Source organism: Carassius gibelio, chromosome B3 (assembly GCF_023724105.1).
Source record: "Carassius gibelio isolate Cgi1373 ecotype wild population from Czech Republic chromosome B3, carGib1.2-hapl.c, whole genome shotgun sequence".
Classification (NCBI taxonomy): Eukaryota; Metazoa; Chordata; class Actinopteri; order Cypriniformes; family Cyprinidae; genus Carassius; species Carassius gibelio.
The window spans coordinates 8,120,471-8,135,723 of NC_068398.1; the positions used below are offsets into that span (position 1 = coordinate 8,120,471).

The window sequence follows — 15,253 nt, forward strand, 5'->3', positions numbered from 1 at the left end:
AGCCATCGATTTAAATGTTTGTCTTTCGACCTAACTTCACTTTCAGGGCAAATAGCTGAAAAGTTCAGATAAAATCTGAAAAAGCGTGTGTGTGTGTGTGTGCGTGTGTGTGTGTGACATATCAGGACATAACATGTATAATGACATGGGTATGACACAGGTATTACAAGGAGAGGGTGACTGATGAGGGCATAACCCATGTCCCCATTTTTCAAAACGCTTATAAATCATACAGAATGAGTTTTTTTGAGAAAGTAAAAAAAGCACAGAGTTTCCTGTGAGGGTTAGGGTTAGGTGTAGGGTTGGTGTAGGGCCATAGAATATACAGTTTGTCCAGTATAAAAACCATTACACCTATGGGATGTCCCCACTTTACATAAAAAAAAAACAAAAATGTGTTATATATATATATATATATATATATATATATATATATATATATATATATATATATATATATATATATATATATAATTTGTGACCCTGGAGCACAAAACCAGTCTTAAATCGCTGGGGTATATTTTTAGCAATAGGCAAAAAAAAAAAAAAAAAAAAAAAACTTTATGGGTCAAAATTATCGATTTTTCTTTTATACCAAAAATCATTAGGATATTAAGTAAAGATTATGTTCCATGGAGATATTTTGTACATTTCCTACCGTAAATATATCAAAACTTATTTTTTATTAGTAATATACATTGCAAAGAATTCATTTGTGAAAAAGACTTACAAATGTGACCAATGAGAACTTTTAGAATTGTATTTAGAATTGTATTATTACTATTATTATTATTATTATTATTATTATTTGCACCCTCAGATTTTCAAATAGTTGTATCTGGACCAAATATTGTCTTATCCAAACAAAACCATACATCAGTGAAAAGCTTATTTATTCAACTTTCATATGATGTATTTAGAAAAAAATGACACTTCAGACAGGTTTGTGGTACATGGTCACACACACACACACACACACACACACAGAGAGAGAGAGAGAGATATACATAAGTTAATCAACAAAGCTTTCATTCAGTTCCACAAAGGCTCCGTTTTTCTTGAGCTGGCTTTTTCTCTTTGTTCGTTTGTGTCTTTCATGGTTCTCCAAACAGGAAATGGTGTTAATTAAGAGGTTGTGTTTGTGCACGTGATGACCGGTAATCTCACTATAATTTGCGGGGGTTTTTTCCCCAGGATAGACGCACGCACGCCTGCCTCATCTGGACATACTATATGGGACGCGTGACTTTAACTTGTCAGGTGAATGACCGCGCGCCCGCCCGCGCGAGTAACGGTCCGGGGTTAAAACCGTCGGACAGCGCATAAGTTTTGGACTGGAGCAGTAAAGTGCGACTCGGTGAAGGTTTGGGAAGCATTTGACCTGGAAATGAAAATGATGGCCGCGCGATTCGCTTTCTGCGTCCACGTCGCGCGAGCGGCCACATGGAGCCCCACGCGCGTTTTCGGACACGGACTCGCGCGCAGCCTCAGCAGTGACACAGGTTTGGTCACATCCATCTCTCTGTGTTTTTTTTTTAAATCCCAGATCAGGACATAACTGGTGAAGAAACAGACTTTAAATGCAAAGCGTTCTCGTTAAGGAGGAGGTTTGGGTCGGGGAGGAACAGAGGGATCTCTCGCGGGGACTTCTGAAACCCCCGTCCCTGCGAGAACTTCGGCTAACCTTTTGGCAAAGTTCCCTCATTAACAGACTTTCTTCCAGTAACGTTAATAGAACGTTCGTTCAATGTCATCTGGTCGGCGATATCGCTCTCAAAGCGTTATTATTTATGGAATGTTCTCTGGAACGTTGGGCGTTCGAAATCGAGTAACGTTAGCGTGTTTTTAGTGTTAGCATACTAACGTACCTATTAGTTTCACACGGTTCAGAAAACATTCAAAACTAACATTGCCACAATGTTTGCAAAACTATGCAAAATGAAACACTGTAATATTGTTTCTAGCATTCACATAACCAAGATTTAGTAATAATAATAAACTACGTTTTAAACGTTCAGAAAACACTCGACATTTTCATAACTTGATGGCAACGTTAGCAAAACGTTCTGGGAGCACATTAGAGAGCAGAATAGAACGTTTTCAGAAAGGTCTTTGGTCAACTTTCTCTCAAACCTCTTTGGGGTTCTCACAAAGTTATAAATAAACGTTCGTTCATTCACGCTTATACAATGTTTCTTTAAAGTAATCCGATCTTCAATATTGCTGTAGCATTGTTAGCACAGAAAACATTTTTAAGGCTAATGTTATACAGTTCATGGAATGTTTTTTATTTATTTTTGTCTTGTCTTAGACATTCGTCTGACATTAAAAAATTTTACTTTTTCAGAATGTTTATAAAACATTTAAAAACTAACGATCCCATAATGTTTGCAAAATATGTATTGATATAAAATTACTTTAATGGCCTTATATATATATATATATATATATATATATATATATATATATATATATATATATATATATATATATATATATATATATATATATATTAGTAAGTTTATTTCGAACAAAAATAAAATAACAATAATACATATTAGGAAATAAGTTTATTTCACATATATATATATGTATCCATACATATAACTACAAATATACACACACACACACACATACATATATAGAAACACACACACACACATATACTTATGCAGTACACATACCCACATTTATACACATTACAATTAGAATACACAGTTATACACCTTACAATTATGATACACATTTATACACATTACAATTATGATACACATAACTACACACATACCGGTATCTATGTATATAATACTTGCTGAAAAGGGAGTGGGAAGAAGTAGAACTTAATTGCTCCCACCCCCATATTGTGTGTGTGTATGTTTAGCTGCAATAGTAATGCTACTCTATATAACTAGTAAAATATCTGAGCCTCTACAATTACTTTTAGAGAACCATGTAAATATGGTAAATGAATGAATGGTATTTAGATCCATTGCTTCACATTTGATATCATTAATTCTAGATGTAACTGTTTTTATGCATTTCATGGCAATATCATTATATCTGTTGAAATTCATGAATATGAATATATAATATGACATTTAGATTTAAATTTAGGGTATATTTCTATGTTTGCCTTATAAAGTACACATGCACTGTTTGACTAATATTCCACGAGCTGTGCTCCGTCCTCGCGTGATCTGTGATTGGTTAATTGTGTTCACGTTGGCGAGTGCTGACTGCATTAGGAGCTTGTCTTTCTTAATAGATTTAGTGGCATGGGTCAAAATTGCATGCAGGCATGCACCAAAAGACAAATGAAAGACACACACACACACACACACAAACAGCACAAAATACTCCCATCTCAAACCTGATAATCCAGAATAGACCAGGATTCTGCAGTGATACCATGGAAATGCCACATTTTATGCTTTTCAATAGTACAAAAAAGTTTAATGGTATTAACATTGTATACAGACAGTAGTACTGACAGAAGTACGTTTGTGTACTTGCCAGTTGTTTTATAATTTTTTGACATTTAACTAGTAACTCTATGACCTCAAACTCCCTCCTGCTCAGAGTGGTCTGTCTGAAGGCCAATCACAGTGTTGTACTGAATGCATATTGGCAGCGTGTGGAGGTCAAATCCAGAGCACATGAGTGTGTAATGACTTCAATTTGATCAAGCTTCAAGGAAGCGACCGCGTGTCTGTCACGATTGAAGACTCTTTTCTTTTAAATTCAGACTGTTAGCAGAGATAGTCATGGGACACGCTGTTGATCTGCATTTACCTAGATGAAATATCACACTCTTTCTGCAAATTTTTTTGTCTCACAATTTGCCAGTGGATTGGCGCTGTTTGCGTTTCAACAAATGAGTAGATTATGAAGTTTGGAGTTGCATGAAAAGTCGCATCCATTGATCTGTTTTTGACCCTCTTTAGATTTCTCTGGCATTAAAGAACGGACCTTGGTTGCGGTGAAGCCTGACGGCGTTCAGAGGCGTCTGATCGGTGATGTCATCAAGCGCTTTGAGCAGCGAGGATTTCGATTGGTGGGTCTGAAGATGCTGCAGGTGAGTGATTCACTCAGATAACACTCTTGACTGCATGTGACCTGTTTCTACATGATATGTCTGTGGATTTTCCAGGCTTCTGACAAGCTTTTAGCTCAGCATTACGTCTCGCTACAGAAGAAACCTTTCTACTCCAGCCTGCTTCACTACATGACCTCTGGCCCCATAGTTGCCATGGTGAGGACCAATCAAACGGCACATGTTATGATTATCATGCTACTATAAAATTTATGTAAATTATCCATAAGAGTAGATAAAGTGCACTGAGGTTTACACTGGGATAAATTAACAATCAAAAGTGTATTTTACACACAAAACTGTATTATAAAATGTTTTTAAACATTAAAGAGATTGCATGTTTCAAACACCTAGCATCAGATACTACACTATTAAGATCATTGCACATGTCACATACTGTCATTGACGAGCTGATATTCACATTTCTCATTGGTTTGTTTTCAGGTGTGGGAGGGGCATAATGTAGTGAGGTCATCACGTATGCTGGTGGGAAGCACAGACCCTGCTGAAGCTGCACCGGGAACGATTCGAGGAGATTTCAGTGTTCACATCAGCAGGTATTTACATACACTCGTTATTCTGTGTGCAATAGTAGTGTACTGCACACTATATAGTGCCCACTATTATTCCAAACACAGCCACACACAAACAGTTAAACACAATATCAGATTCTCAGTTTGAAGCTGCATTTAAATTAAGCAATTCACCTTTGGCATGTATACGAGTCGCATGGGTGAAATGACTTTCCTTACTCTTAAATTCATTCAGAAATGTCATCCATGCGTCTGATTCAGTGGAGGGAGCGGAGCGGGAGATTTCACTGTGGTTTCATCGCTCAGAGCTCATCGACTGGGAGGGATGCGATCATAAAAACCTTTATCACATTATATGAGGGTCAGTTTGAGACATCCGTATGTGTTAAATGAACTCTGATCCCACTCAGCGGGTTGATTTCTGCTCAATTTCCTTAATAGCACAAAATGCCAATTATATGCAGTTTTTGGGCCTGCAAAGGTTATCATTTTAAAATGATCCGATGTAAATAGATTGAAATGTTCTATTTTATATTACAAATATTTAAAAAGAAATGTAAGAACCTTTTGAAGAAAACATTTAAAAAAGGTGCCTTTGAATATTTTCAAACAGAAAATATTGCTTTGAAAATTTTGCTTTGACGCACAAGTCTTAATAGTGTCTAATTGTTTCTGTTTTTTGTTCTATTTTTACTAAACGTAACCAGTGATCACATATACGTGAATGGTGCTGATCAATATAACTAACTTTTTTGAACAATGTATTTTAATGTCTTTTTCAATTAGAAAAAAAAAAAAAAACTTGTATTTTAGCAGATGCTTGTTATCCAAACCCAGTCCCCTCACTCAGGGAAACATGCATTAAAAGTGCAGTAAATAATTATTTATAGACTGTTAATTTAATGTGACAAAGGTTCATCAAATAAATACTTGCTGTAACACAAAAATGGTTTGTTGTGTTAATATATATATGATTTTAATATTATTTTTGGAACATGAAGAATCATCTGATTCGAAGATTTAATGTTTCTTGAACTTTGATAAGAAAACAATAAGTCAAGAATATATTTTGGAGCCATGCAATGCTTTAAAAACCACCGGCAAAACCTTGAATTCAATTCTAAATTCTACAGGCAACCAGTGTAGAGAAAACAAAACTGGAGTAATTCTCTCTTCTTTGTATGAATCAAAATTCTGGCAGCAGCATTTTGTACTAATTGAAGACGAGACAATTGACCCTGTGAAATACCTTTATAAACGGAATTGCAGTAATTGATGCATGATGACACAAAGGCATGAATAATAGTCTCCAGTGTAGCAGAAATGAGTCAAATCAGACAAATCAAAGAGTCTATCAGAGCTGTGTGCATTGAAACATGAGCTGAATTCCTCAGGAAGTCATAAATCAGTTCTAGTGCCACAAGAACCAAGCAAGATAACCAACCAACCAACTTGTTCACACAACAGCTTTCAACATTAACACCAATAGAACAATTATTAACAATTTTAATTCGAAGAAGAGATTGTCAAATTTATTGTTCGTGATTGAAATGCAACGCTGGACATCACATGTAAACCCAGGAGATCAAGTTAAATACTTGCATTGACTTCCCCCCACCCAGAAGAACCAGACTGAAATTCCTAAGGGGGAAGGGCTTTAAACCTTTGTCTTCACAGAAAAGTCCTTTGCCAGAGAATGGCAAAGAAACCCTTTTTATACATTATATATGGACCAGAATGAACTCAAAAAAAGACTTATGAATGAATCATTCCATTGCTTAACTCCATATTCATTTACGTGTAACCCACACATTTGACTATCATGTATAATCACTTATTGTGTATGTCTTTTGATAACTATAGGATACCTAGTCATGTCTAGTATTGAAATAATCGCATTTTCTTGCTTGATATTGTCCTGACAATCATTTATTTGTAAAATATATCATAATCATGTTATAGGAATCATGTCCAAAATTAGACCCTGTGAGGCAAGAACCACATGCTTGGTAAGATAAACAAATGATTTATGATACCCACCCCAAGAACATATCTGATTGGTCAAGGCAACATTTGAGGGGTGGCCAACAGGAAAGTTTAAATACTTTGGATACGATTAAATTTCTGCTTTTAGTTCTAGTCTAGCTGCTGCTATTAGCCATGTCGGCTTTTAGTCTAGCATTGCTTGTGCTATCAGTCATGCCTGCTCTTAGCTTTTAGCTTTGCTACCTAGCTTTAGCTTGTAGCATCTAGCCATGCGGTTAGTCATCATGGTTCTTTGAGCGCGGTTCCAGCGTGCCTGCCTGCTGCTACTTATGCCACAATGAGAAGGAACACAACCTAGTCTCGTCAAACTTTATTTCATTTCTTTTCCGTTTGAGAGTTTCGTGTTCTGAGTTAAGTTTTGTAACGTCGAGTCTCCGACGCCTGACCTCGGATGCCCGTTCAACTTCGACCAGAGCACACGACTCTGCACTTTCAGCCAACGCCCAACAACCACGGGCTTCCCAAGACGTCACTTCACTACTGAACTTCCAGCCAATCAGCGACACCGGGATACCCCTTTCAACGGGAGTCCCTTTCACAGGAAACTAAGGCAACGTATCCCCAGATATTTGTTGTGCTGGTGTATCTAATATAATTTTAACCCCATTGAGGAACTCAATGCGAGCGCTAATTACGTGATTGATGGTTGTTCATGTCTATGCAATTTAACGTATTGCTGTTAACTTGGGATTCCATATTTCCATTCTCTTAAACTCATCTTTCCCTAACTTTCGACCTTCCTGCAACTTGTGTGAATGTGTGTGTGCGTGCGTTTATGTGTTAGATTAGTTTATATGTCTTAGATTTATCTAATAAAGCCTTATTCATATTGAAAAGAGAAGTATCTTGTGTTTTGTGCTTACAAGTTAATGTCTTAAACTGCCGATCTTGTTACTGTGCTAATTGATAGTGTTTCACTATAGTTTGGATATTAGTATCCAGCGCAGATTTGATGTTAAACGGCTAGTTCACTGAATCGCAGGGCGTCTCCGTGACCAGCCGTGAAACAGTGATTCTGTTCAAATTCCCTTTAAAATCTTAAATGATTCCCTTTGAGCTAAATTGACCTGTTTCCCTTACACCAGATCCTTAAAAGAGAGAAATGTTTTCAGTTTAGAAATAATTCTGAGTTGATAAAAGGCAGCCCTCACAACACTAGTAACCTGCTTATCTAAAACTAAGGCTGAATCAATCATAACACCCAAATTCTTTACATGATTTAAAACACTTATTTTCATAACAGCCAACCTACTTATAATTTCCTTGGAATCAGAAGAATGTCCAAAAACAACACACTTATTAGTCTTATTAGTGTTCAGATGAAAAAAAAGTTACTTGCCAGGCTCTGGATCTCACCTAAACACTGAACAAGTCCATCAAAGGATTGAGATGAATTTGGATTTATTGGGATATACAACTTGACAATCTGCATTTAAATGATACATAAGATTTTATTTATGAAAAATTGCATCCAAAGGGCCCATATATAATTAAAATAAAATAGGCCAAAGTATAGACCCCTGTGGCACACCACTATGTAATTTAGCTGAGGTAGAACACAGATCTCAAGACAAACCGAGAAAGCATTCTTGGGCTGTACCCTTAACACCAACATCTTCCAAACGGTGCAATAAAATACCATGATCAATGGTATCAAAAGCAGCCGTGAGATCAAGTAAACTACAGTAAGAATAACTACCTTTCCAGAATCAACTGCCAATAGAATATCATTAAAAACCTTAAGAGGGGTGGATTCTGTGTTATGAAGAGACCTAAAACCTGAATGAAACACATCTATAACAGCATTCAAATCTAAATATGATGCAAGCTGAGACAGAACTATCTTCTCTAAAATGTTTGCTGAGAAAGGTAGTTTCAATATATGTCGGTACTTACTTAAAACAGTATACTCCAAATTTGGTTTCTTAAGAAGTGGCTGCACTACAGCGTGTTTGAAACAAGCAGGACCATTTCCATTTATTAAACTATTATTTAAAAGAGATTGAAGAGTTTTACCTAAAAGATCAAACAATTTTATCATCAGCTGAGGAGGAAGATGATCAGACTGTTGTGCACCAGGTATAGTGTACCTTAATATACCTAGGTATATATCATTTCAACTCAACACCAACTCATCTACATCATAGATGGCCCAAGGATGAAATACACTTTTTTCTTTTTTTTAGGTGAACTATTCTTTTAGCACTTGTTTTAAATAATTTTAGGTCACCTTGAGGGCTCTTGGAGGCTAAATTGGAGCGCTTGATCAAAATAACCACACAGACTCGACGTTACAATCAAGAACATCCTTTTATTCAATCAGTTAAAGGTGCTGCTCTTACTTGTTTTTCTTATTATGGAAAAGAAATTGTAATCAACACATGCATTTCACCATGAGCTCTGGAAGGCGTGTGGACTGAGAAGGGCGCCGCATGACGAGTTCAAACAAGACGGAGCCGCCGAGGGTTCATGCTACTCTAAACTCATCCGAATGTCCCGCTCAACAAAAAAAAAAATAGAAAAGTAAATACGAAAGAAAGAAAATGGACGGTCAGTACCAGGGAGGGACAACGAGAGCGGCAAACACGTGTTCGTCGCTATGGCTTTCACTTATTACAGTTATTAATAAATCAAAGCCAACACAGACGCCGGCTTCACGGACTCGGGAAAGTGGAACAATTGCATATTTTGTTTTAGGGAGAAAGCAAGTTGTCGTTAAGCGCACAACGTTGGCTTTTGCTGGTGAGTTTAAGTTAATTTTAGTTTCGCTCAGGTTTTTAATGGCGTGCATTATTTTGGTCAATGAGTTTGGCTCGTAACGCTGGGCTCGCGGTCGCTTTGAAACTGTCGCTTTCCCTGGGCTGAAACCACTCCGTTTTTAAGGTGCTTCATCTTGACAGGAACTTTTTTTTTCTTTTTTTTTTTTCTTTTTTTTTTAAGTATCTGGTCACGTACAACCATTCAAAGGTGCATCATCAATACAGATTCTCAATGCAATATCAATACAAACAGATTATAGCAAATCAAATTAATTTGGTAACAAAAAAGAAATAAATAGCTCAAAAACTCGCCTATTCTACCTCAGCAGTCGGCCTCTATATTGTTTTCGCAAACCGCGTCCAGCTGAAACGCCCGTCTGTCGGACGGCCCACCAGAGCTCACCGGCGTAACTTGTTCACGTACATTAACTGTTCAATGGAGAAGCTGAAGAGATCGGTATGAATACAACGTGAAGCGTACAGACAAGAATAACATGTGAGCTAACTGCATTCTGCTCAGACATTTTTTTTTTTCTTTTTTTCTTTATTATTATTTTTTTGTACATTTTAAAACCCCTCCGTTCAGAGAAAAGGGGCACAGGGAAAAGGGCGATGGTTATGCAACTATAGACTACTCCAGTGTCCAAAAGAGGCAGAAGACAAGATTACAGATGAAGGAAAAGCAAGACAGAAAGTTTTTTTTTGTCATTTTTTTCTATTTTTTACAGTTTTCTTAATTATTCAACAATAAAAAGAGGAACTAAGTCACACCGATTTCCTTTAGTACTATATATACTGCTTTGAAGAAGTCGCGGAAGGAGAAATACAGAAGGTTGAACGAGGGGATATTTTTTTTTTTTTTTTTTTTTTGAGATGGGCACTCAGGATTACAAGATGGTGTCTGTGAACAAAAGGCACTTTTTAGGGACAACCTTTATGATGCTCTGAGTCTAACACTAGATCACAAAACAAATATTTAGAGTCATTTACACAGGGGCCAGTAGAGGGCGCTGCGCGTTCAGGGGGGAGGGGTTCAATTCCAACTCTCTCTTTCTGATTGGTCGCTGACTTTGTTTGGGAATCAGTTTGGGTAAATCTCTTTATGAAAATAAATCACGTTTCACCCCAAAATCAAAAGACAAATTATATTTTGTTTTCATATTTTGTCAAAAGCAAATGACATTACAATATATTTTTTTCTTTATGATTTCTGAATGAAATCTACAGAGCCCCACAAATGACGTAGAAAAAAAATCATCCCCACAAATTAAGAATTTGCTTCTGTGACTTAAGTTTTCTTATTTTCATAAATCATAACCATGTTGTACTAATTTGTTCTGACGTTTTCGTACATTGTTGTCATGTTATAACTGCTCTGTTTTTTCGTAAATCATGGCCACAGTGTAATAATTTGTTTCATCATTTTCATAAATCGTAACCACGTACAAATTTGATCCCTCATTCTTCTCAATTGTGGCGTCTTTGTACAAAATTATTCACTTGCTTTTTGTAAATTTTGGCCAAATTTTCGTTATCCTTGTTTTTGTAAATCGCGCCATGTTGTGCAATTTAGCTCACTCATTGTCATAAATCGTAGCCATGTTTTACTTGTTTGCTTCCTTGTGTTTGTAAATTGTGGCCACTTTTTAGCAATTTCCTGATTATGAAAACGAGGGTATTAATTTCTTAATCTGCAACCACAATTTAACTAAAGCGCGGGAATAAATGAATAAAACGTGGGAACAAATTCTTAATTCATGGCTATGATAAACATACTGTTGTCCTAGTGTCATGTGCGTGGCTCTGTAGACAAAAATGTCTTGAAAATTTGTGTGAGATTCACAAGTTTAAAAGTTAGCAAATCCACATCACACCTCCCATCTCTCTTCATACTCCAAAATTTCTAGCTTACAACAAGCATTTTAGTTTATTCGAGCTGTGTTAAAGCCTCTCCCATAAACAGGGAAGATCTTGTCATACCTTTCACACAAATTCAAAATTTTCTATGTACAAAAAGCCAGCGAAGTTCAGACGGGAAGTTTGTTAAAGACTATGGTGGTTCGGGCGATCCAAAGCATGGAAGTCCTGGAAAAATGGAATGCATAGCATGAAGTCAAAAATACCGGAAAAATCCTGCATTTTAGCTAGTTAAAAGTCGTAAAACCTCTTAGGACGTCATCAGTCGACATTCTTTGATCGCTTCGGAGAAAAGGTTGGAGGAAAAATGCCTTTTGTCACAACCTTGTCCACGATGAACCCCGCCCCCCCCCCCCCACCCCCACCTTCACTAAATACAAAAAGGAAAGAGTAACATTTTTTCTTCTAAAATTTGTCTCGATAACACTTATTTTTCGTCGTCTTATGTATAATAGAGATCGAGCGTACTTTGATCCATAAAAAGCACCTGTTTTATTTAGTGATATATTCTGACGTGTCGCAAAAAACTGCTTCTTCAGCCCTCCTTAAGTTTTGAGAACAAATTATTACAAATAAACATTAAAAAAAAGCAGAAAAAAGGAAAGCTTACAAAACAAATTCCCAAAACTTACAAAGAGCGTGTCCTCTCTTTCTCTCACTCTCTCTGCCCTGTAGTTTAGAGTCCCGGACAGCGTGGACTTTACATAATAGAAGGATTTTCACCGCTACGCTTTCCTGTACACCCTAACAATGAGACAAACACAGCTTCTACCCAAGGCATTGCACATGGCTCAATCAACACACTTTATTTTGTAATAACAAATACTTCCTGTCCAAACACAAAAGAAATCAAAAGCCGTGCATTTTTTTTATTTTTATAACTACGCTATTGATACATTTTCAGCGGAAATCTGATTTCCTCCAGTTTATTTATTTATTTTTTTTCTCTCTAATTATTATTAAGTGCAGTTAACTGGGTTTTTCGGGACTGGTACTTCTGAATGAATATCTGATTTATGATCATGTCATACTTCAAAAAATAACTAGACTGCCACTGAGCTTATTAGGCAAATAAGAAAAAAAATGTATATATAAATATATATGGATATATCCTGTATATATAAAGATGTTTGTAACTAGTGAGCCGACGCTTGTTTTCTTTTTTTTTTTTCATAAAAATTTCACGCTCCTCTATAGCTTATATGCAAGAAAATAACCTGAATTCATGTTTAACAAATTGCATAATGGGAATACAGAGGCACTTCCTTTGATTAGAAAAGAAAAGACCATTGCCATCACGATTCTCGTGTTAGTTTCTAGCAAAGCGATGACACGGCCGCCATCCGGCAACAAAGCTTCCCTGCAGTGAGATACATGGTCAGGCAGTCCAGTTATTTTGTGAGGTTACCGATTACAGCTGTGTTGAAAAACAACTTTATCAGCGGATGAAGTTCGCCCTACTGTAAAGGCTTCCCTTTGTAGTCAATCTGCGGAGGAGAGTGTGTTTATATGCAGACAGCCATGATGAAACCTTACCAAATTTAGAGTAAATCTACTGAAGTGAATGGTGAAATGCGGCGTCTAATAAAAGCGGTCCGAGTGGCCCACCTCCCTCTGAGCACGGCTATGATATGTCACACATTCTTTTGCTCCGCAGCAAGGTCACTTGTTCTTGGAACATGGACTTCTGGGAGTGTAAACAGGTACGTAAACAAAACAGAAGTGGGCGTGTCTAGAGCCGTCTTTATTAGTGCTGATGAATCAAGGACTCTTATTATGCCTCGCTACAATGATGAAATTAATTCACAGCCATTATAAATGACAGAATTACTGGCTGGGACTAGTAAAAAAAAATACTAGAAAATATTTTTTATTACGTAATTTATTTTTATACTTCTAATTAAAAGTTTTACTATTTAAAACAAAGTTCAGACATATGGCTTAAATTTTAAAACAGAGAGAAATGATTTTTAAATGACAAAAGAATGCAATGATTATTATTATTTTTTTTACAATTAAAAATTTGAACTGTCACATGGCTGCAAAGGTGCGGTCACATTTAGTCAAATTTTGCAGGGGAAATTAGTCATTCTGATAGGATTCCTCATGAATTCAAATTTAGAAAACTAATCACTAATAATCACTTGGCAGATTTCGATTTAGGTTCAAGATTGTCAAACAAATTTGTTGTTGACCAGCGAATTTAGTGTTTCGTGCATCACTACTCTATTGTCAATACACAACTTTTTTATTAAATTATAAAAAATTATCCCCAAACGAATGATTTTAAAGTTGAGCTCAGTCACATGACTGTAAAAATGATCGGCGAAACTTCAAAGCGCAAATCTAGTCATTTATAAGAGATAATTCACCAAAAACTGAAAAGGATTTGACGGCAGCCATTGACTTCCATAGTGTGAAAAAACAATACTATAGGAGTCAATGGCTACCATCAACTGTTTGGTTATCACCTTTTCCCAAACATCATCTTTGTGTTCAACCGAAAAAGAAACTCATACAGGTTTGGAACAACTTGAGTAAGGGTGAGTAAATAATGACATTTTTCATTTTTGGGTGAACTATCCCTTTAATAAGAATCCACGTGATCATGACTTCTCATCAGGTTCAAGACATCAAGACAGATTTGGTGAATGTGACCGCACCGTAAGTGTGTGCTGGCTGGCTTTATTCGTCCTATAGGAGCACTAACTAAAATCTGGTGCTGTCTAGTTGGCACTAAACACCTAAAATGAACTTTTGTTTTATTAAAAAATTGAATTTGAGGCTTGAAAATGAGACCGTGTCTCTGGGTAGCTTTAGTGTGCCAGGTTAATTTTCCTCCGCAATAAAATGTGCAAATAACGTCTGCCGACGATCCCATTTTCAATAGTGCACGTCAAACTAGTGTTCTTCGCATTACTGTAGTGCAATACTTCTGCTGTTCGTAGTTAGTTTAGTAATTGACTGCAAAAGGGAAAAAAAGACGTTTCTACTGCATGCTTATAAGCTAAAATTGTAAAACGTCAGGGGCTCTCATTATTTAGTGTTGCCTGGATGCTGAAAGTCAGCATGTTTAAGTGTTTTGAAAACAAAAATCTGAAGTTTAATTGGTCAAAATCTTGGGTTTTTGTTGTGTCTGAATCCTCACCACTGAAACTGTTGATAATCCCAGCCACTGTACACTAGATCCTTGTCCCTAGTAACATATTGTGTCTGTGTTCACCGGGTTCTTGCTCCTCTGTTGCCGTTGGTTTGGTGCTGTAGGTGCGTGTCGGTCCCTCTCCTCCTGCTGTGATCTGAAAGTCTTTTTCGGAGGTTGAAGGGCGTCTGACGGTTGGCTAATACAGGGTCAAACGTTTCCTAATCATATGCTGCTCACGTTTCTTAGGGTGCGTTTCGGGTCGGAGGGGATTTTCAAAAGAGGAGGATTTTTTTTTTTTGTCATTAAACTTCCAAATTGTGTCGACAGGTTGCAGGCAGGACCTCGTCAAAGGAACCATGACTGTAAAAACAACAGAATTAAAGGCAATGTTAGCGTTTAAACAGAAAATACATCATGAAAACATCAGATTACTATAAAATCATCTGTGCAGGAAGAATTTGACTACTATCAAGGACAATATTGATTATTATTATTATTATTATTTCTTTTTTTTATCTGAAGATTAAAAAAGACAATTATAGGCATTTTTACATCTGCTACTTATCACCGTATGGTTTTATAAAATATCACATTTTAAAAGCCTTAGTTTAATAATAATAAAAAATAAAACATTTTAAAATAAATATAAGACTTAACTAAAATGATCAAATATCACTCATTAACAAGAAGTCACAAACGTTTCTATTTCAAAAAACATTTAATAACACGTAAACATTTTTAAGTTATTAAATGTATTAAATTA

At 36.3% G+C, this 15,253-nt stretch overlaps 2 protein-coding genes across 17 annotated transcripts in view; one reads left to right on the forward strand and one right to left on the reverse strand.

Annotated features, from left to right (window-relative positions):
• Nucleotides 1-1,065: 1,065 nt before the first annotated feature.
• nme4 (NME/NM23 nucleoside diphosphate kinase 4) lies at nt 1,066-5,573 on the forward strand. The gene is made up of 5 exons (XM_052549840.1): nt 1,066-1,502; nt 3,945-4,075; nt 4,151-4,252; nt 4,538-4,650; nt 4,862-5,573. Exons 1-5 carry the CDS (start codon nt 1,388-1,390, stop codon nt 4,983-4,985), a joined length of 585 nt encoding a protein of 194 aa, XP_052405800.1. The 5' UTR covers nt 1,066-1,387; the 3' UTR covers nt 4,986-5,573.
• Nucleotides 5,574-8,963: 3,390 nt separating this feature from the next.
• The window catches only part of nfixb (nuclear factor I/Xb), a 132,597-nt gene continuing 126,307 nt past the window's right edge, over nt 8,964-15,253 (reverse strand). For all 16 annotated transcript variants that reach the window (XM_052550230.1, XM_052550227.1, XM_052550238.1 and 13 more), the window contains one exon: nt 8,964-14,850. In XM_052550230.1, coding sequence (XP_052406190.1) covers nt 14,836-14,850 — 15 coding nt within the window. In that variant the 3' untranslated portion in view covers nt 8,964-14,835. The remainder of the gene's footprint in view (nt 14,851-15,253) is intronic.

What these genes read in the sequence shown, in the direction of transcription:
- nme4 (XM_052549840.1), top strand. Translation starts at nt 1,388, where the DNA reads ATGAAAATGATGGCCGCGCGATTCGCTTTCTGCGTCCACGTCGCGCGA. An exon ending in CTGGCCCCATAGTTGCCATG is followed by an intron (nt 4,253 to 4,537) that starts GTGAGGACCAAT and finishes GTTTGTTTTCAG; the next exon opens with GTGTGGGAGGGGCATAATGT. An exon ending in TTCAGTGTTCACATCAGCAG is followed by an intron (nt 4,651 to 4,861) that starts GTATTTACATAC and finishes AAATTCATTCAG; the next exon opens with AAATGTCATCCATGCGTCTG.